General features: G+C 37.9%; 1 protein-coding gene across 1 annotated transcript in view; it reads right to left on the minus strand.

The window, feature by feature from the left end:
* Nucleotides 1-221: 221 nt before the first annotated feature.
* Nucleotides 222-21,018, minus strand: part of ERMP1 (endoplasmic reticulum metallopeptidase 1) — a 22,173-nt gene continuing 1,376 nt past the window's right edge. The window contains exons 2-16 of the mRNA XM_041396997.1: nucleotides 20,818-21,016; nucleotides 19,906-20,207; nucleotides 16,412-16,539; nucleotides 15,973-16,078; nucleotides 14,960-15,106; nucleotides 13,297-13,389; nucleotides 11,702-11,914; nucleotides 10,162-10,382; nucleotides 7,220-7,394; nucleotides 6,494-6,684; nucleotides 5,672-5,824; nucleotides 4,992-5,194; nucleotides 4,211-4,326; nucleotides 3,527-3,690; nucleotides 222-2,376 (exon numbers count right to left, since the gene is read on the minus strand). Coding sequence (XP_041252931.1) covers nucleotides 2,212-2,376; nucleotides 3,527-3,690; nucleotides 4,211-4,326; nucleotides 4,992-5,194; nucleotides 5,672-5,824; nucleotides 6,494-6,684; nucleotides 7,220-7,394; nucleotides 10,162-10,382; nucleotides 11,702-11,914; nucleotides 13,297-13,389; nucleotides 14,960-15,106; nucleotides 15,973-16,078; nucleotides 16,412-16,539; nucleotides 19,906-20,207; nucleotides 20,818-21,016 — 2,576 coding nt within the window. The 3' untranslated portion in view covers nucleotides 222-2,211. The remainder of the gene's footprint in view (nucleotides 2,377-3,526; nucleotides 3,691-4,210; nucleotides 4,327-4,991; nucleotides 5,195-5,671; nucleotides 5,825-6,493; nucleotides 6,685-7,219; nucleotides 7,395-10,161; nucleotides 10,383-11,701; nucleotides 11,915-13,296; nucleotides 13,390-14,959; nucleotides 15,107-15,972; nucleotides 16,079-16,411; nucleotides 16,540-19,905; nucleotides 20,208-20,817; nucleotides 21,017-21,018) is intronic.

Genomic DNA, 21,018 nt, shown 5'->3' on the forward strand with positions numbered 1-21,018 from the left:
CAGATGATTTTTGCATTCTTTGCCCAATCTTATCTTCCACACAGCTCTAACACCAGCTAACCCAGCACCTCTAAGCAGTATTTCTACCCCAAGCTCAAGTAAAACATTACTGCAATGAATGAAAACTCAAATATATAGCCTTTAATCATGCTAAAAATCAAGTGTCACCAATCAAGTTTTGCTTTTATTTACAAAGACAGAAATTTGCAACAAACCAGATATACCTCATAATAAATTTATTTAACAAGGATTAAATCCTGAGAGAGCAGAAGTTATTGCTTCACTTAAAGTTTCAGAAATTGCCAACAGGCATTTTTATATTTTTGGCTCCCAGTATGAATTCTTCACACAACACTTCCAAAGCTTTAAATCAAAAGCAAAACACAAAAATCGAAACTGAGAAAGATGGTAAATATCAGTGCAGCTTTAGTTAACTAGCTGTGCATCAGCTAGAGTACAGTACAACACATTTGTTGAGATTCAAGACACAGGAGTTTTAGTTCATAACTCTGATTTTCAAATCATTAATAGCACTTTTAAATAATATAGGGATTGTACTTTCAAATCAGATACAATCAAATGAGTGATGATTAATGCACATTAATGTATAAACCCACAGGTTTTAAGATACTGATGGCCAGTTCATTATGAATACAGTAATTAATCCTCTTACCCTAGTCCATGAGTGAGTTGACAATCTTTGTTAATGTCTCTTGCAATCAACGGCACTTGTTCTTTCCACTATTACACACAACTACAGAACAATCCAAAGGAAAAATACCTGACTGGAGAGTTGTTATCCATCACAGCTCACACAAATTAACTGTCACACAATTTTCTTTCATGTGCCCTGCAAACTTACCAGTACTAGCATGTTTCTACTCGAAATGATGATGCCTGCACAAAATCTGCTTTGCATGACATTAGGCAATGCTCATGAGATTAAAAAAACTATTTAAATTTGTAGCGTGATATTGATATATCCAAATGTTTTATATATAATTTGGAAAAAAACATTAAGTTCCTTCAGAGACATCAAGTTCTTTGAATTTCAAAAATTACCCTTAACTATTGACCACTGCACTAAAAAACCCCAAAAACCTGGCAAGGATGAAAAAAGAGGTCAGTAGCTTCTGATTCCAAAGCTTGCCAATTAAAATTGGAAGATACTCTAAAACACATATATAAAATACATCCTATGAAAATAAAATAAGAGTAATCCAGATTAGACAGCTTTTCAAGATTACTCTTTTAGGTACTTTTCCTTAAGGAAAGGAAACCTTATTTTAAGAAATAGTAAAATGTATTAGCAAGTGCAATACTGACACACTACCGGAAGTTTCTCCAGAGGAGATACCAGAATTAGCCAATTCTAATAAATTGGAAGAAAACTGAAAATTTAGAGTAGATTAATTATAAGACACCCACTTAAAGGAGTAAGGACTTAGCACTCTTATGTATGAGAGAGCAAGTCAAATGCTCATGTGCTCATAGTGAAAGATCCCAATAGGAACAAAACCACAAGATGGTAGTTAGGGTGAACGTAGCCACTCATGCTGTAACACCAAAGAAACAGGAAAAGGGGTAGGACTAAGTTTTTGAACAGAAACATAACCATTTGGATAAACAGTTACCATGTCCCATCATAATATTGACGTCGCTGCATTGTGCATTTACCAAGGACTCAACACAACCTACATGAGTACCACAGCTTTCAGTGACTTCTTCCAGTGACAAAAGTAATGCTTGGGACTTTGTCACCTCTGCCATGCCCCCAGAGGAACAAACATCTTCTAGCTGGAGATCAGACTTTAATAGGACGGATAGGATTGATAGGTGATGCTCCATGTATCAGTGAAGTACAGTTTTATTTTACATAGTATCAAAATAATTCCATTAAACCCTCCCATTACAATTGCCACTATTTATTATGCTAATATTACCTCGTCAAGTGCAGTTTTCATTTTAAGAAACCCACATAGCAAAACTGCCACTTCAGTGGAAGTGCCAAGGTGAACTGCATTCAGAAAAGTATAATTATATCCCCAAGATAGCAGTAGTCTTTAAATAGTCAAACTGCCAAAGAAACACCTTTTGCTGAAGTATTTTAAATTCTTGCTGAAGTCTCTGGCATCTTGTTAGAAAGTGCTTGCCACAAGGGCATGCTGCATCAGAGATAACCCTATTAGCCCTGCAGCATTGCTGTCAAAATTAAAAAACAAAAAGGTCATAGGTACAGGACCAGCCAGAAGAAAATGTCCAGTTTGGAAACCTCTCCAGTAAGGCGTAGAGTTGAGGTGACTTTTGATCTTCCCCAAAAAAGTAATGTGCTGCTATGGCAAGTGAGACAATTCCATCAGAATGCTTCTCTGGGGCCTGAAAGTGAGAAAAGGACAAAACAGTCTTTATAATTGTTCCTGACACTTCAACATAGATCAATTCAAATGCAGTTTTCTACAGACAGTATCTATGCAACAAAATTCATCCTTTGTCCTCTATGCTGAAACACTCCTTATCTTCAACATATCACTCTGATTACATGACAAGTTCAATCTGAAATGAACTGGCAACGAGATGTTTACATGGCAGTGCCTCTGTTGTGCTACACAGCTTCCACGTGCTCCTGCTTCAGTGTTTCTGTCTGTTTTGCTGACAAATCAAGACATGGACTCCAACACAGTATTTACACTGATCCTTCTACCGCAAATCCCCTCCTGCCTAGCTTTGCCTCTATCAGACTTGCAAGGCTTGTCACACTTGAGACTCCAATTTGCCTTATCAAGTACCATTTGAGGATTATTTGTGTTTAGACTGCCTGGGGCAGGAAGGAAAAATGGACTTTATGAACTTTCAAAGACACTTGTAATATTTACTCAAAGGATAAGTGCCAAACCTATAGTAAAACCATACTGCTAAACCTATAGTAAAAACGTACAGGTCTGCAAAAAATTATTCCTTTGCAAGTCAGGAAGGTGGGAAGGCAGATAAATCTGACTCCAACAGCAAGGCTGGAAGCCTTGCTTCCAGCTGAAAATAATATAAAAGAAAATTTAGAAAACAAAGCTTTTACAACTCTCTTCAGCTTCACAACACACACATTTTCCACCAAGAATTCTATAATTTCCCAAAACCAAGCAAACAAGAGAAGAGAAAGGGAACTTTCTCATAATAATAATAATCAACTCTGAAATAATAATAATAAAGATCAACTCTGAAATAACAGTAGTAAAGATAAAACTTCAGCAACTGCGAGGTTAAGATCAGAGAAATCAAAATTTATGATCAAAGACCATGCAGACAAGAAAAACATTTTTCCCTTGGTTGTTTGTAAAGTTGGTGGACTACTCATGGAAAATACTCATGAACCTATAAAGCTGACCTATCAAAAGAGGGATACTAGAATTAAGATCTACCAAATAAAGCAAAGTATTAGGAAGTTACTGTGACATTTTCCACACAGGAATGCAGCTATGGTGGGAAGAGGGTGGACCAAGGCATCACCAGTTTCCAGCGGTGCCACACTCACCGTCAGTTCCACCCAGAAGTGCCAGGGAGCTGCGTGCAGCCCGCGGGAGTAGAACACAAAGTAGTCTCCCCCCAGGCTGGCGACCGGCATTCCATCCCCGAGGGACCAGCGGGACAGCGCCGAGCCGGCGCGCGGCCGCACGTACAGGGACATGTGGCTCGGGCCTGCGGGGACAGAGAGGCAAGACCACGTGTATCAACAGGCAGAGGCACAGGAACCACCTGCTTTCCCACGGAACAGCGGGCATCCTTGAACCACTATTCATGTCTTCCAAAGCATGACAGAAATGTTTTCTCTACAGAAGATGCTCCAATTTTTTCTAAGCACTGGGATAAGCGGGATGATGATGTAACAGAGGAATACAGGACATTTTATAATAATAAATATAAAAAGTCTTATACATACTAACATGTAAAATGCTACAAGATCTAGCTTAGAAAGGACCTTCTGTAAAACAATCAAGACTTACTCAAGACAGATGAGGTTACCAGTCCCAGAAATAAGAACTGCAAGACACTACTCACAGCTTCTAGTGTGCTATGAAACTGAATTAATGAATGCTAATCTCAGAAAGCTCACTATCTTGGGAACGGCACTAGAACCTGCAGTACTGGAGTCAAAGCCCGATTTATTATGGGCATAAAAATAAACACAAATCATAAACCAGAAGCTTCAGTCACTCACCAGATACTTCAAAGCTTAACTTCACAGAGTTCCAAGGCATCAGCTTCTTGGACAGAAGTTTAAACTGAATGGGGCGCCTTGGCAAAATTTCTGGGGCAGGAAGATACCAGTTTTTCCTGTGGAGAAAAAAAAAAGTTTCAAGTTATTCTCAATGCAATACCCTGAGGTACTAAACATCAGAAGACATGAAGTTTCTCCATAGTACAGCTGACTGTGCTGCTCCTACATGAAATATTCAAAAGGTGCTGATTCTAGCAGAAGGCAGGTAAAATCAGCTTCTGGCCAGACTAATATTTAAAGGGCTTATTAACAGAAAAATAGTCACCAGCGTATCAATTCATTACCTTCATCTGCCTTAAATTACAAATGAGTGAGAATATTTTCACCTTCAAACAGCTAAACTTTTGCTCTCAAGATTCTTGTGGTGTGAGAAATAGCCACAGCAGCTGGTTTCCTTCTGTGGAGACCTGCTACTCTAAACATCCTCTGCTGTCAGGTGCAGAGAAGGAAGGGAAGAAGGAAGAAGACATATATCCTCCTCTGAACTGCCCTTTAGGAGGCCCCCCTTTCACCTTTTTCTCCTCTGGTGCTTACATCTAATTTCCACACATCAACTTCCACAGCTCCTGCAGCAGACCCATGGCAGAAGACATGGAGGAAGGATTATTTACTTTTAGACCAAGATTATCCTTAGTTTTTCTTCCCTTATATAAGTGAAACTGCATAAACGACCCCTGTACTTTGCAGTAACATGCTCAAGTGAAGCAGAGTTCACACAAACCGGAACATGAAATGGACTGGCAGAATCCAAGGAAGGCCACAGAAGGGAGCCTGCTCCTCACATGGAGTTCTAATGGTGTCATTGATTTCAGGTACATGGGGAGTTATGTGAGATATTCCATTATAATCAAACCCATTGATCCATATACCAGAATCACTTTTAACCACATTTCCATCTAGATCATGAAATCTTCTGCTTGTATGCTAGAAGAAAAAAAAAAAAAAACACAGAAAGATAATGGAGCCTCTGGAGTTTCCAAGAGTCAGAGGTGATTCTGAAGTATCCTCTGTGTGAATCCTTAAGGTCTATTGCATTTTCAGCAGACTTTTCAGCACTGAACACATATCTGAGTACTTATGAATATAAATGCAAGAATTACTCAGAACTATTAAAAAACCATCAGAAGAGGACTGTTTTAGCCCACCTCAAACCACATTCACTTTTTAAGTTACCATTATTTACACAATTCACCCACTTAAAGCCCCCTAAAACACCCTGCTCTTCTGACACAGATGAGCTGAACACTGAAAGTGAACAAGGGAAACATTAGCAACTGTTTCAAATCCAGGAATAATCATTAGAGCTTTTAAACCAAGAAAGAAAGGGGATATTAAGCCTTGAAAAAAATGAAACATTCTTGCAACCAAAAGAGGCAATACAACATGGAAAGTTTTTCTTACCTGGAGAAAGACTCGCTTAGGCTTTGGATTAGCTGCATCAGAACTGTAAGGAAAGAAGATTCCACTACAAACGAGAATCAGAGTGACTACAAACACAGTAGTTAAACTTACTAGCGTCGTTTTTGTACTTTTGACAAGGTAAATGAAGTTAATCTAGAGAATAAAAAAACAGTCCAGTTATAAAACTGCAACACATAGCTATAAACCAGTACTAGTATAACTCTAAAACTCAATTATGGAACTGAAGGTACATTAAAAAAACATAATTGCAAGTACCACCTCACACAAGACACTTCTTTTTAATCTCAGTATTTAAAACTAGTCTTTTTAGGATGATTTCTTTTATAAAAAGGAATAAAGTGAAATAAAAAGTAATAAAGTACTTCCTGAAACTTTCAGAATTTTCTTGTTTTTAAAACATCTGCCAAAAAAAAAAAAAAAAAAAACAAAAAAAAAAAAAAAAAAAAAAAAAACAAACAACCAAACCAATCTTTCCAGGTTCTATGGCAGCAGAAAAAGCCCTGAGTACTCTTTTTGAAGTTTGTTCAGTCATATATTGTACCTAAATCAAATCCTTACTCAAAATTTAGCATTACATTTCATATTTTACATCATCACAGAGCAATATAAGCTCTGCTTCAATGATCTTTCTTTGACCAACACAAACTGTAGAATCTTTGACATATGCTCTAAAGCTTTCCTGTAACGTTTAAGATATTGTCAAATTATCACTAACTTCCAGTATTAATTACAAAACCCATCTTATTCTAAACTATAGAGAAAGCTTAAGGGTTTTAAACAATATTTCCAAATTCTACTTACAAAATAGGAAGACAGGATCATAGTGAAGATCACAATAAATCCTGCCAACACCATATCTGGTGGAATTTCTGAACCACTTCGTCCCATGACAGGTGTAAACATTTCAAACACAGTCCAACTAAGATACAGCATATACAGATAGGGAACAAACATCCCCAGCATGTACATCACAATAAACTTTATTGTGGCACCTATATAGAACAGGAAAAAACAAAAGACAAAAACTGAGAAGCTTGAAAGTACGTAACACACAACTTGACTGATACATCCACAAGGATATACTGCTGCAAGTCCCAATACACAACACTGGTCCTCATCCCTGACGTGGATATGGGAAGAAGATCTCATTTTGCACAGCCAACACCAGTATAATTTTCAAAACCACCACAAAATTAATCTTGTATTACAAAAAAAAACCTGAAACATGTTTTCTGTCCCAAGCACAATTTAAATATTACAATACTTTTATGAACCTTTACTGTTCATCAAAATTCTGATCACTTATTAATATACTCACGTACTGCTCTTTTAACCTGAGACCTGGGATGTTTTTCAGTGTATTTTTTAAAGCTTCTCACATTTTCAAACTGTCTTTAACTCAAGAACACTTTTTTCATTACAAAAATGTGATTTGACTATCAAAATCAATGTTTGAAATTTCTTTTGCTTAAATAAGAGTGGAGGTACAAGTTCAGAAATACAATTTCTGGCCCTCAAAACCCATACCTCTTTGGCTGAATTCCTTGTGGATCATCAGCTTAGTGAGTAAAGGAAACGCTACCCATAATGTACAAATGAATGCTGAACAAAGGCCCATCTGAGTCATCACAGCCAATGCTATTGACCAAATCATCAATGAGGCATCAAAAAAAACATCTCCCAGGAACTGCTCATTCACATTCTGTAACAAAAATAAGTAAATACATTTCATTACTGTGCACATTCCATAGGTCCCATTTCATGAGAACACAAAGAAAAATCCACATTCCTTGTATACAATTGTTTTCCTTGGGCAAAACCATTTTGAATAGCATCATCTCACCATCCTCTTAGCATACAGAATTATCCATGACAGCGTATTCTTTTTATTAGTTTTTTAAATCTGCTGATATAACTTGAAAAAGAGATTACACAGGCTGGGGAAGAAGGAGGAAGGGAATGTACCAATGACAGTACCAAAGAATACGCAAGGGTAGTGTTTCAGGTGAACACGGCCTTTAAAAAAAAAAAAAAAGTAACACAGCATATTAAAAAACTGTGTAATATTTAGAGGTGAAAAATTATCGGGACCTCCTGAGAATGTAAACTTGTTTTTGAATAGCTGTTAAAAGACTTCTTACACAAGCGCTGTTATTAGTGCACAAATACTACACTGGTGCCTTTTCAGGTCATGCCACAAGCTGTCACTTCAGAAGTCTGCATATTAAAATGTTACTTGTTTTGAATAAAAGATATCATACGAGAGACAACCGCAGATATATTTTGGGGCGGGGGGTGGGGGGTGGGTGGGTGGTGCGGAAAAAGAAGAAATTTAACCATCAAAAATATTATTTGCTTTGGGTTATTTTTTTACGTTATAGAGGCAATCCTGCAATGTTTGCAGTGCAAATCCTGCTAATAACACAAGGGACTGCTTGCATGAACAATGGTTATCAGAAAGCACCTACTTCAGTTTCAGGGTGAGAAAGAAAAAAAAGAGGAGGGTGAAGAAACATAAAAGTTGCCAAACCTATTTCAAAACACAAAGCTTATCAACTCACAAGTTGTTGAGCCATGAATAGGCACTGCCTCTGATAGCCAAGGAAGAAATTGGCTTCCAAAATTTTTATGCAACTTTTAAGTCAAATGCAAGTTACAGAATCAACATTAACTGTACAGTGTGGTGTAAGCAACAGCATGCAACACTTCTGACTTTCAGATGGTTGATCTGATGATTAGGCAATCACGAAGCATGAAGTAGATCTAGAGCCTGAAATGTCTTAACAGCTAATGAAAATAACAGCCAGCTCATCCAGATGACTGGAAAACGGTAACATTGCATCTATTTTATAAATGGCTCATCTCTTCCACAAAGGGAAAACACCAAATACATGTATTTAGTAATATATGTGTGCCACTTAACACTCCCCCAGAGAATTTCAAAAAACCTACTTCCAGAAAAAGACAAAATGGATCCACTCAGAACTCTTCATACAATCAAATGGCATGAAGTTCTTAAAACTTTTTCAAACATTTGTATTTGGATGACAACTAAGGCTTCCTAAATTCCCTCGTCCAAAACTCACCCAGATGGCTGAGATAACATAAGTAACAGCAAGCGGAACAGCAAGACTAAATATTACTGCACATAAAACCTCAACCTAGCAGGCCTGAGTAGTCAACTTCTGCCCTGGAAGAGTGTCATCTATCAGACACCTCAAGACTATTCGTATTTAACAGAAAACCATATGGGACTGTTATAATCTATAATTACAAAATTATTACACAAGTTAAATTGCATTGGTTAGTCCATAAAAAAGAATCCTAAGCAAAACAGGTAAACAGACAGTAATCATGACAAATGACAGCAATAGGAAAGTAACACACCAAATCCTCACTGAGTTTGCAGGGGCCTAAATGACTTTTACCTATTGCAGAGAAGAACATAGACAACCAAGAGCTGTGTTCCATCTCCAGCTGTGGTCAAAAAAAACTATATATCAGAATAATCACAGAACTGTTTAGGTTGGAAAATACCTTTGAGATCATTTGATCTAAACCTTGCACTGCCAAAGCCACTGGTAAACCATGTCCCTAAGTGCGACATCTAGACATCTTTTAAATACCTCAAGGGATGGTGACCGAACCCTTTCCCTGGGCAGCCTGTTTCAGAGCTTGATAATCCTTTCCACTAAGAAGTTTCTCTTAACATCACATCTGAATCTTCCCTGGCATAACTTGACATTTCCTCTTGTCCTGTTGCTGGCTGTCTGGGAGAAAAGACCAAACCCCACCTGGCTCTACCCTCCCTTCAGACAGTTGTAGAGAGTGATCAGGTCCCCCTGAGCCTCCTTTTCTCTAGCCTAAACAACCCCAGCTCCCTCAACTGCTCCTTACAGGACTTGTGCTCCAGACACTTCCCCAGCTCCACTGCCCTCCTCTGGACAAGCTCCAGCTCCAAAATTACTTTCTTGTACTGAGAGGTCCAAAACCCAGGATTTGAGGTGTGGCCTCCCCAGTGCTGAGTACAGGGGGACAATCCCTGCCCTGCTCCTGCTGGCCACACTATTGCTGGTGCAGGCCAGGATGCCATTGGCCTTCTTGGCCACCTGGGCACTGCTGGCTCATGTTCAGCTGCTGTCAGCAGCACCCCCAGGTCCTTTTCCTGTGGGCAGCTTTGCAGCCACTCTGCCCCAGCCTGTGACACTGCCTGGGGTTGCTGTGACCTAAGTCACAAAGGCTCCTGCCTTTTTGTAAAACACCTCCTAAAGGTCAAAACTGCCTTAAATCACATAGCTCTTACCTCTCTGATTTAGCAGAACAATCCCTATGTTTAGAGGAAGCAATTTGTTACAGTGACACTTTAAATACTAAAAACTTTTTGCTTTTTTTTTTAAGCAGCTCAGCTCTGTCTTCCACAGATTAAACACCTCATTGCCCTTCAACAATAACAACAAAGCCTTGCCTACCTTGTAGAAGAACTTCTTGGCTAGCATGTGCACAAGAATGAGCTTAGCTGCAGCTGCGGTGCCATAGAGAGACACAGAAACATAGAAATGGGTGTACCAAGAAAGAGCCCGTCCAATGAAGGAGACAAACATTGCCACCAAGAGGACTGCCACCAGTGTGCACACCCAGCTTGTCAGGGTTAAGCTGAATGCAGTCAGTAACTTCTTCACGTTATGAACAGCTATGAAGAAGAAAAAAAAAGAAGCTTCATTCAACACTTGTGTATTCTACTGCAGACTATCATCAAAACTTTAATTACCCAATAGTGTAACTACTTTAATGACCAAAATAAAGGGATCTCCTGTGAAACTGTCTTAACAACATAGTTTGCATCACATAGTCTAATTCTTTGCATGTCTATTTGCACACATCCCTGCTGCAATGTTTATTCCCAGAATACTGGCGTATTTTGCAGATTACAGCTTTCTTGATAGCAAAAATTTTACAAGGGGGCCGGTGGAGCCACAGTTTCACTTTTAAGTATATAAAAAAAGCCCAACAAGAAACACAACAAAAAACAACCACAAAAACTCCAAGCCAAAATAAAAACTTCCCTCAAAAAAATACAAAACCAAGCCAAACAAACAAAGCACCAAAACCCCCCCCCCCAAGCCCTGCTTCTCATTCCCCCCAAAAACAACAGAAAATTTGAGCTATTTTTCTTGTAATATTTTCTTACTACAAAAATGTTTTCTGGATTTTGAGGAGGAGGTGGGTGTGATTTCTTAAGCCTTATTTCTTTTAAACAGGCATGTTCCTACACATACTAAGAAGGTCTAACTAGATTTAAGTTGGTTTACACTCTCTATTAAACTCTGCTGTCATTTTCCCCATTTTTTCCCTAATTGGTCCTTTCTATAGACAGGTGTTGAAGAAACACAGTTCTGACACCATATCTGAACTAACAAAATAAAAAATTATATGGATACTTGGCAATTTCTTTTTCAATTTCCAGATCTTTAAAAGATTACATTTTAATCTTCATGAAATAAGAGACAAAATCATGATTCATAAATGCTAGACATCTGGGCCTATCATATTCTTTCACCATCATTAATATTCAGATGCAAGATTTAAGCACAAAGCAACTCCTACAGCATGCTGGCACACCTAAATATTTCTGAAGTTCAGCTAACCAGATGCTTGTAATGGCCTGAACACTTTCTTCACTACACTTCTGCATCTAGTAATTGCTATTTGTTGAAGAGTAAAGCAATTTAAAAAAAACCAAAACAGTCAAAAAAAAATCTCACCAAAAAACCACCAACCAACCCACACAACCAAAAAAAATTTAAACAAACTAACAAAAAACACCCCCCAAAAAAACAAAAACAAAAAAAAAACACAAAAAAACCCAAACAAACAAACAAAAAAAAAACAACAACAACAACAAAAAAAACACAACAAAAAACAACAAAAAACCCAAACAACAACAACAACAAAAAAAAACCCAACAAAAAAACCTTAAGAACAACAAAAACCAAAATCACCTACACTTACCTCTGGGTTTTGGCTGTAATACTTTTTTGCTTAAATAAAAAAAAGCAATTGCTGCTGTAATATAGTTCATAATTGTGCCAACACGAGCTGGATAAGCCAGGACAAATAAACCAAGTATATCAAAGAACACAACATTTCCATGTCGATACTCAAAAGATTTAGCCAACTTTTCTGATGTAGCTAGGTATTTTAGGACAGCCAGAATATTGTCACCTATTAAAAGAGCAGACACACAGTATAATTTTATCAACATTAATAAATCACCACACAGCATTTTTAATATAACCTTTCTGAAAAATTCTATAAAAATATCCTCAACAAAGGCATGAATACACAAATTATTATACTCAAACATGTATTTGGCAGTACACACAGAATAGTATTTTCATGAGTTATTCTATCCGGCTGTCAAAATAAGTATACTTGGGAAGTCTTATGCACTTAGATACCACTTCAGTGAAGGCAACAGTCAGGTTTTCAGCCCATAAACTCTTCTTCACTTCTGATATTTAGCATTGGACTTGAAGGCTAACCCATATAAGAGTTTATAATTTCTTAATCTTCATCCTCTTCTCCTCACCACTAAGTGACCCCTCCAGGTTTCCATGACTATGAATTACCTGCCTTTCCTTCCCTACATGACTGTAAAATCAAGACCACTATTTTACTCTGTAGCCTTCAGGCACCAATCACCTTTTGCTTTCACACAGTACAGCCAAAACACAGGTAACCAAATGAGAGTAATCATTCTCAACTTTCATTTTGCTTTTACTAGACCATTAAAAGTGCTTACTGGCTGTACATTTGGTCTTTTTTTTTTTTTTTTTAATCTGCGATATATTTAGTGGGACAAGTTCTACATATAATCATCATGACCACTAAAATCATCTTTCCAATAGGAATTTAAAAGCATCATTTTCTGTCCTGCAGCTAAATTGGTGCAAGGAATGTTTAAAACCCTAATTCATGCTGGTCATCTAAGCTGGCTTCTGTATAAACTTGAAGAGTGAATAGTCACAATCCTGGAGGCATTTAGGATTATGCTAGCTTTTCCTGGGAAATTAAAGGTCTTCATAATTTTCTTTACTATCAAATAGCCTACTATGAGCAGAACCTATTGTAGAAAATAAATCCCGTTTACCCAGTCTGTGTGCAACCAGACTGAGGTTTGACTGAGGTCCATTCTAAAACAAAAACCTCTGTTGGTAGATCAGTCTCTAAGCCACCAACCTACTCAAAAGCTCCTGATGAGAAACATTAACCAATAATGGGTCTTAGTAGATAAAAGGAACACAGAATGCTGAATAATCAGGTATTAATGGAGAGACAATAACTTGGATTTGAAAGCAACTGTGGAACCTAAAGTCACTGGATGCTGATAAAGTTTATCTTCCCAAGTTGACCAAATATATTGCCTTTTTATTTAAAATGTATGTATTCAGTGAATTCTTTCTTTGTGTTCTTAAGAACACAACCAACATGCACTAACTGTGTAATTAAAATTATTAATTTACACGACAGCTGTCTTACAGCAAAATGAAAAAGCAGCTACAATACTACTATTTGGAAAATTACTGAATACTTAAAATACCAACCTGCTCTCTGAATGGAATCTGTCAAAATTCTATCTGACGTGTCATATTCTGTATGGTAAATGTAGCCATTTTCAATAAAAGCCAAATCTATTCCTACAGAAAGAAAAGCAGCATTTTTAAAATTATACAATCCTAAAACCCCAAAACAAATACATGAAAGCCTTCCATATACTTCACAGAAAATGTTGCTCTACTTTGTAACCCAATCATTATCCTTAGAGATGAACAAAGCAGTCTTCTTTACAGAAGGAAAACTAACTGGACTTCCAGTGTCTTTAAAAGAGAACAGCTTTAAAACATTTCAAAGTATCTGTCCTTTTGCATGTACCCATTCCCATGACATCTGTACCCAGCTGGAGAAACACATGAAAACACCAGATCATCTCAGCCTCATGTACAAGATGTATAAGGTGCTCGCCAAATGCTTACTTGCAACACTTCAATAAATGTTCATGCTGAAAAGTAATAAAAAGCAGCACTGTGAAACTACAGAGCACCTTCTCAAAATATCAGGTGCGCTCTTTGTACTTCTAATGTGTAAACAAAAGTATTTATCAAAACTCAAAGGTTACTCTGTTTCATTAGTTAATACATTCAGTGTATTCCGTTCACCTGTTCAGCTGCATATGCAAAAAGCTGCTACCTGCAATTGGAATTCTCAAAATTTTTGGCAAATTAGGTCTCAATTCTGAGGAACAAAGCAGTTGTTAAACTTAATTTTTTTTTATTGGTTTATAAAAAAACCCCACAGGTCAGTAAGAAATCATTTACCATCCAGGTACGATTCTGAACAAAGAAGACATTGTACAAAATCAGCTATTTTATTTTCAGACTAGAAGCATACTTCAGAACAGTACACAATACGTCAGAACAACTGCTTTGTACTAATAATCAATTCAAAAATATCATTTTGCTTGAAAGTCACTCCAATGACAACCTGTCCTGGGCAACAAGGACTTTACAGAAGTTTACAGTCTTTCGAACTGTGTTCACTGAGTGAATATTTTACAATTCCTTCCCACTGTTCATTTTCCACAGAAAGGACAGCCACCAGTAAACAGATCAGCAAAACTAAAAAGCTTCTGCCCTGTCCTTGATTATGGAGAAGAAACAAAAAAAAATCCCACCAAAACCCCTTAAAAACCAACAACCAAATCCCCCAAACAAAACACCAACACCAGTAAGGAAAAAAACAACCCACAACACCCAAACAAAAACAACAACTAAAAAACCCCAACCAAACAAAACCCAAGGGAATGAAATGCATTAATGACTATGTCACTATCTCTAAAGAAGATGATTTTGGTTTATCCATTAGATACAGACATTTCAGTCCTGCATGCAGGTTATTAACATCATGTACCAAAATGTTTCAAAACAGAATATTTAATAGAGTACTATTAATTCCTGGAGTATTTTACTGATTTTCAAGAAACTTTTCTACCATGAAGCTTCCTTCTGGAAAACAACAGTCATTGAAAAACATCCCTAGTAAACTATATGACAAACTCAATCTAAAAACTCTTTCCTTATAAAAGGAACAGGGAAATTCCCTCCCAGCGTGACGGACAGATCAAATTTGAGGATGCTCACATAGTAAACCACGGAGCAATGTCCTTGTTAAAAAAAGTCATGTATATTGACATGCCTTTTGATAACATACCTGGAACATTGCCGAAGTCCCTGTAGATACGGAAGTCTGTGTCTGCTGGGATAATGCCACTCTGAAATATTTCCTGTGCCACCACAGAGGCAAAGGGATGTTTGGCCGCAACTACATATGCTTGTACCAACCAAGGATTCTCAGGTCCTAACAAAAGATAAGCAGAAAACTCACAGTGAGTATTTTTTGAATTTCAGTTAGGATATGCATTCTCATGGTAACAACACGAAGTAACTCACTGGAGTTTTAACACTCTTGCCCCACAGAGCATATAGTAAGTACAATTGTGTTGGATGAATGACTCACACTTCAGAGAAAGAATTAGCTACACCTGAGGGGAAAAAAAAAAATCAAGCCACTGTTGCCTCCTGTATTCAGTGGCAGAGCAGACAAGCCATGTCCCAAAAAGACCTAGCACTAATGAAGACATCACACCCTTTAGCCAAGCTTCCAATTCATCATGTATCATACATCAATGCTGCTGGTTAGAAAAACGTCTGTCCCCCTACAGCATTCACTGCAAGTAAACAGCTAGGCAGCTTCATCAGTACAAGAAAATCCGCAGTCTACCTAGGATGGGGCACAGGTCTAACCACAGCCTACAAAACACAGAAGTTTTGCTGCTTCCTGAGCATGAGATGGAATTCTAATGCCAATATCTTCCTGCCAAGATTTTACAAGAACTGCTATGAAAAATAAATATAACATTTGAAAGTATGAGTATTAAGATATATGTACTATCCAAACACTTTTCTCCTTTTTATCTTGAAATAAAAGGGAAACACAACTTCTATTATTCTGCCCTCCACAGGCTTCCCACCTATGAAGCAACTTCTGTGGTAGTGCTTCAGCCTGTAAACTGAGAACAACTTAATTGCTGCACAGGACTGGGAAAAAGGCACAGAGGTTCTCTTGTCTTTTGCTTATGAGTAATTTTCAATATTCCTTCAAGTCTGCATAATTTATTATCAAATTATCCTAGTGTAGAAATGGGACACAAGGCAAGCTCATACCTGTTTGAAAAACAAGTTCCTTTCCTCCTACACCTGCTGCCTCCAGGTTAATAAAAGCTCTGATTGACTTGGCCCACTCATGTTGTGTAATGAAGCCATGACTAGCCTTGATGGGGAAACAAAAAAAAAAAAATTAGGTCAAACATCTACCAGACAAGCCTAAATGTTATTTTTCATCATTCAAGACTGCATATAACTCAAGGCACAAGGCAGAAAACACAAACAGATGCAGAAAATGCAAGTCTTCTATTTAAACTAATAAAGACAATATCCTTAATCCAACTGCATATTTCCCTTTGAAATTATACACATTCTCCCCAGAAAAGACAGGTAATTAATGAATATTTCAAGAGATTAAACACAAGCTATATCTTTTCATTTGTTAAGAGTTTTAATATACTGCTTTGATGTATAATTTCTAATTCTGGCGCATTCTCACCTGCAAAATATTTTCTTCTGCACCATTAAATAAGAATATGACCGCATGCTGCAGGGACTCTGATGATTTTGAAAGTGTGTTAAGTATTTCAAGCATCACTGCACAGCTAACAGCATCATCGCTGGCACCTTAAAATAATCAGCAAAGTAACAAGGCTTACAACAAATGCACAGATTTGCAACAAAGAGAGGAAAAACGGTTTATCCTATTTCAGTTTCAGTATAACTGCAGTACAAACGTGTTAAGCTTTAGTATATTTCCTGATACTGCTCGTACCCTCTGTCTATACTAGTTGAAAGCAACAGCTGAAAGAAAAATTATGTTCAGAAGTTGGGCAAGTGAATGACAAGATATCAGATCCAACACTATCGTTCAAGAGAAACAGACTAACCAGGTTACTAGGAAAGCAATGTGATAATTATCTATTTTCCTAAATAGAACATGAACAAATAAGGATGTAATTTTTATTGACAGCGCTCTCAAATTTTAAGAAATAAACATTCCCACACAAGTCACCTTGAAGTGCTCTACACTGTCACAATGCATTTGATCAGGAGGACAAGACCTCAAAGTAACATAAAGCTAAGACTGCGAAATAAAGCTAAGCAAATTCCAGAATTCACACCTTTAATAGTCTCCATAAGCTATACATTATACTAAAAGATTTTCATTATCAGATGCTTTTCACCACCCTCTTTCTTTGCAGAAACCCCTTTCACTCGAATCTCTGTTGTCTTTGAGTTTCTCATCCAACACTACAATCTCACACCTCCTACGCCCCACTGGTTTTTTATCTTGATTAAGCATTCATCTTTGAGTCAAGGCCTCCCACCTTCCCACTTCCTGTGCTGCAAGCTGTAGCACCTCCTTATCCCGCTCTAATAAATAAAGTTTGTGAGAAAACAGAAATTTAAACCTCATTCCTGTGGGCCTGGGTTGCAAGCATGTTGCTGACATGCACTAAGATACCAACATTAGTGTGTTCAGGCATTAGCATGGTATTTGGGTACACTTGTTAGCTGCTCAAAATGTTCCATTTACACATAAAAGAAAAAAAAGACCAGCTTTTCCAAAGCTTGTTATCAGGCGAAACTTAAGAAGTATCTGCTACGAAAAGGACATATTCCTAATATAAACATAAATCTTAGTTTAGGTTTTATCTTTAGTTTATTGCATAGAATAAGTAAATCTCAAATCTTTCTAATACACCATTCTCTACCCTATTTCTCAGAAATTATGGCCTTGTTCTGACAAAAGCTTTCCATAGACTGCCACCCAAATACCTGATTTAAAGCCCTGATTGTCACAGTTTTCACTAATTTCACAGAATATCACAAAACATTCTGAGCTGAAAGGAACCTTAACTGCTACACCAGTTTATCAGGAGTCTGCTTTTAGCCACAGCAAGTTATTTTATTTAAATTGCTGTATTGAAACTCAGCAGACACATATAGTTTACAGTGAGGTTAGTCATTTACCTGCCTTGCTGTAAGGCTAAGAAAAATAAAAGTTATTGGCTTCAAGAGTCATACAGATTTACATCTGATAAAAGCAGCCATGCTTAAATAGTAACACGCATAAATAGTAACAGACTATTACACAGACTTGCAGAGAATATATACCCCAATAGCTCATACACAACAAAACCGACAGGAGGTTGTAACAGATTTTATGGTAGATTATCAGAAAAGTAAGAAAACCCCATTATGTCTGCAATGGTAATTTCAAGGATGTTTTTGCTGTCGAGTTTATCAGAAAATAGTCAAATAGGTCATATAAACTGAAGAGTAGTAGAATCAGAACAAGAGACATATTTTAGGACTTCAGAGTTTATATGTTTTCCTTCACAAGGAACACAAGCTTTTTAAAATAAATGATTTACTGAGATTTCCTTCATATATTTTGTGTATACAAGCACCACAAGCAGATTATATTTTATTATCTAATTTTCAAATGTATTACTCGCTGATTTTTGAGTCATGCTGATTCTGGCTGAAAGCCCACCTTTTTGGTACTGAAAAAAAGGACTGTAAGCAAATAGCTAGGAGAAATATGGCAGAACAGAAAACAAAAGATTCTTGCTTAGGTAATGTGCAAGTGGCACACTAAGAAAACAAAAGGCAGAGCAGCTCCTTGCTGCTTTAAATGGCTAGGCTGCTTTGTGATTAAGAATAAGCACACAGGATGATCTCTATCTCCTCTGCAGTTTTCTGTAAAATCCTATACAAACCACTCCTATGTTTTTGGCACTTCTGTGCAAGGCTGGTGAAATACTTTAGTGTCTGAGTAACTGTAAAAAAAAATAGCTCATGTAAACATAATCCTGCTTTATAATCCACAGAAATCGACACACAATTTACACAGGACATCAATTTGAAAACAATTTTTAATTATGATAGTACTAGGCTTGTGAAATACTCTAAGTCTAAGCAGACATACATAGACTGTACATACAGTAATTAGCATCTCTGCAGTTCCTCAGTCACAATAATAACCATGCATTTATTAAGCTTAATTTAGAAGCTCATGATGTACAAATATGATTGAGGAGAAAGAGAAGTTCTATATACTATTTATGGACAGAAAAAAGGCACAAGCAGTCCAGCAAAAGTGTTGTTTCTCTAGCTAACACTCCACTGTTTCCTTAATAATGAAGACTAGTCACATGTGCTACAGAAGAGAAGGCTCACTACCAAAAAAATAAAATATTGCATGGGATGTAAATGAAGAAACTCCACTAAACGCTACACTGCTGGTAAGTGCCATCTGTGGGTGTTTTTCAACTGTAATAACAGGCACACACCTATGGCTGAGTGTTACAACAAATTTTGTGCTTTAGATCCATACCTTCCTAGCTTTGTTAAACCCACAAATTTACCAAGCAGTTTATACCCTTGCTGCAACAACAATTTAACAGGATTAGATTTAAAAAATATAGAAGAACAAGAATAAGAGAGCATGCAACAGTGACAGTCAAACTAGCAGTGAAAGATATACACACTACCAAGGTAACAGAAGGTTTGAATGTGGAAAGAAAAAAAATCTGGCATATTTTAAGCATATGAGACTGAAACTCTGAGGCAACAGCAAACAGAGGGGAAAGCTGACTTGTTAGTGGGGGTGGGCATAGTCTCTGGCACAAAGCATCCTGTGAAAGGAAAACCAGGATTAAATCAGTACAGAAGTATGAAAACACCTGGATGATGGGTAGAAACAGCATATGAATGATATGCATAAGCAGTGAATTATAAGAAGGGAAGATATAACCAAACTTCCCAGAAATCTAAATAAGCATCTGTAAATTGCTGCCTACCAGAAAGTGAGAGTGAAATCCTGAGTTTAACAGGATCACCTGTCACTCTAAACAATGAATTTCAAGTTGAGTAGTTGGCACATGCATTACTCTAACATGGCTATCTGGCAGGAGAAATCCATGAGCCAAGCTCTGTGGCTCACGTCACACACAGAAACATGGAACAAACACACGGACCTACCTGGGGTATTTGGTACGGAATCAAAGTGACAATTGGATAACACTGCATGCTCGGCTCCATTGCGAGGTTCCAGCTTCACTACCACATTGGTTATGTTTGCATAGTAACTAGTAAAGCCTCCTAGAAAGTCAATGCTGAAGGAGCCTGTGGGCCTCTGTATGTCTACAGATATCTTGTGAGCATCCGTACTTTCTCTTTCTATCTCCCTGATTTGTTCTAAGAGGTAGTTAACTGCAAGAACTTCATTTTCTGGACTTCCAACTGTTCTGGGCCCAATTGCTGTAATGTTGTCAAGATATCCCCTGTAAGACATAAATTAAAACTTAAGGATCAATACATTCAACATTTAGTATGTAACTTATCTACAACCATAACACTTTAGTAGATGGTTCTATTTCAAAACTCAAGGTAGGCAGAAGAGACTAAAGCCAGTTAGATTATAACCTGTAATGGGCATATAGGCCTGATTAGGACTCCTTATTTTTAACTATTCACCATGATATTAAGGCATAGTATTGGTTTTCTAATCTGAACATATCAATTTAAAAACAGAAAAGTGAATGGAGAAGCTAAAGATTTTACCTTTAACGAGGTTCTACGTATGCATATATGTCCTTTTCTGAATATCTGAAAAAGCACACTTTTATCAAGACATACACCTGACGCTAACACTCCAAAACTGAAATTAAAGTGACAGTTTTAATTTTCCCGACGTCTCGATATATAACAACTGAAAACTTGCAAGGAAACTTTCCCAGACACTGAGCACCACACGAGACTACTAGAACTAAACTATGGGGGAGGCGCTGTTCCACCAGCTCCGAGCTCTCACCAGGGCACGGCGCGACACGACCCCTCTGCCAGGGACCGCCACCCACCCCGGCCGCCTCCCGCCCGGCGGCCCCGCCGTACCTGGCGCGGGAGGCGCTGAACTCGCGGGGCCCGGCGGTGGCGGGCGGGCGGCTCAGCAGCTGCCGGTGCGACACCTGCGCCAGCGCCCGCAGCCCCAGCAGGTACAGCAGCACCAGCGGCACCCCCCGCGCCTCGGGCAGCGGCGCCAGCGGCCGCCGCCCGCCCCGCTTCTTCCCGCCCGTGCCGGGGTCGCCGTCCTCT

This window comes from Onychostruthus taczanowskii, unplaced genomic scaffold (genome assembly GCF_017590055.1).
Source record: "Onychostruthus taczanowskii isolate IOZ18803 unplaced genomic scaffold, ASM1759005v1 scaffold133, whole genome shotgun sequence".
Classification (NCBI taxonomy): domain Eukaryota; kingdom Metazoa; phylum Chordata; class Aves; order Passeriformes; family Passeridae; genus Onychostruthus; species Onychostruthus taczanowskii.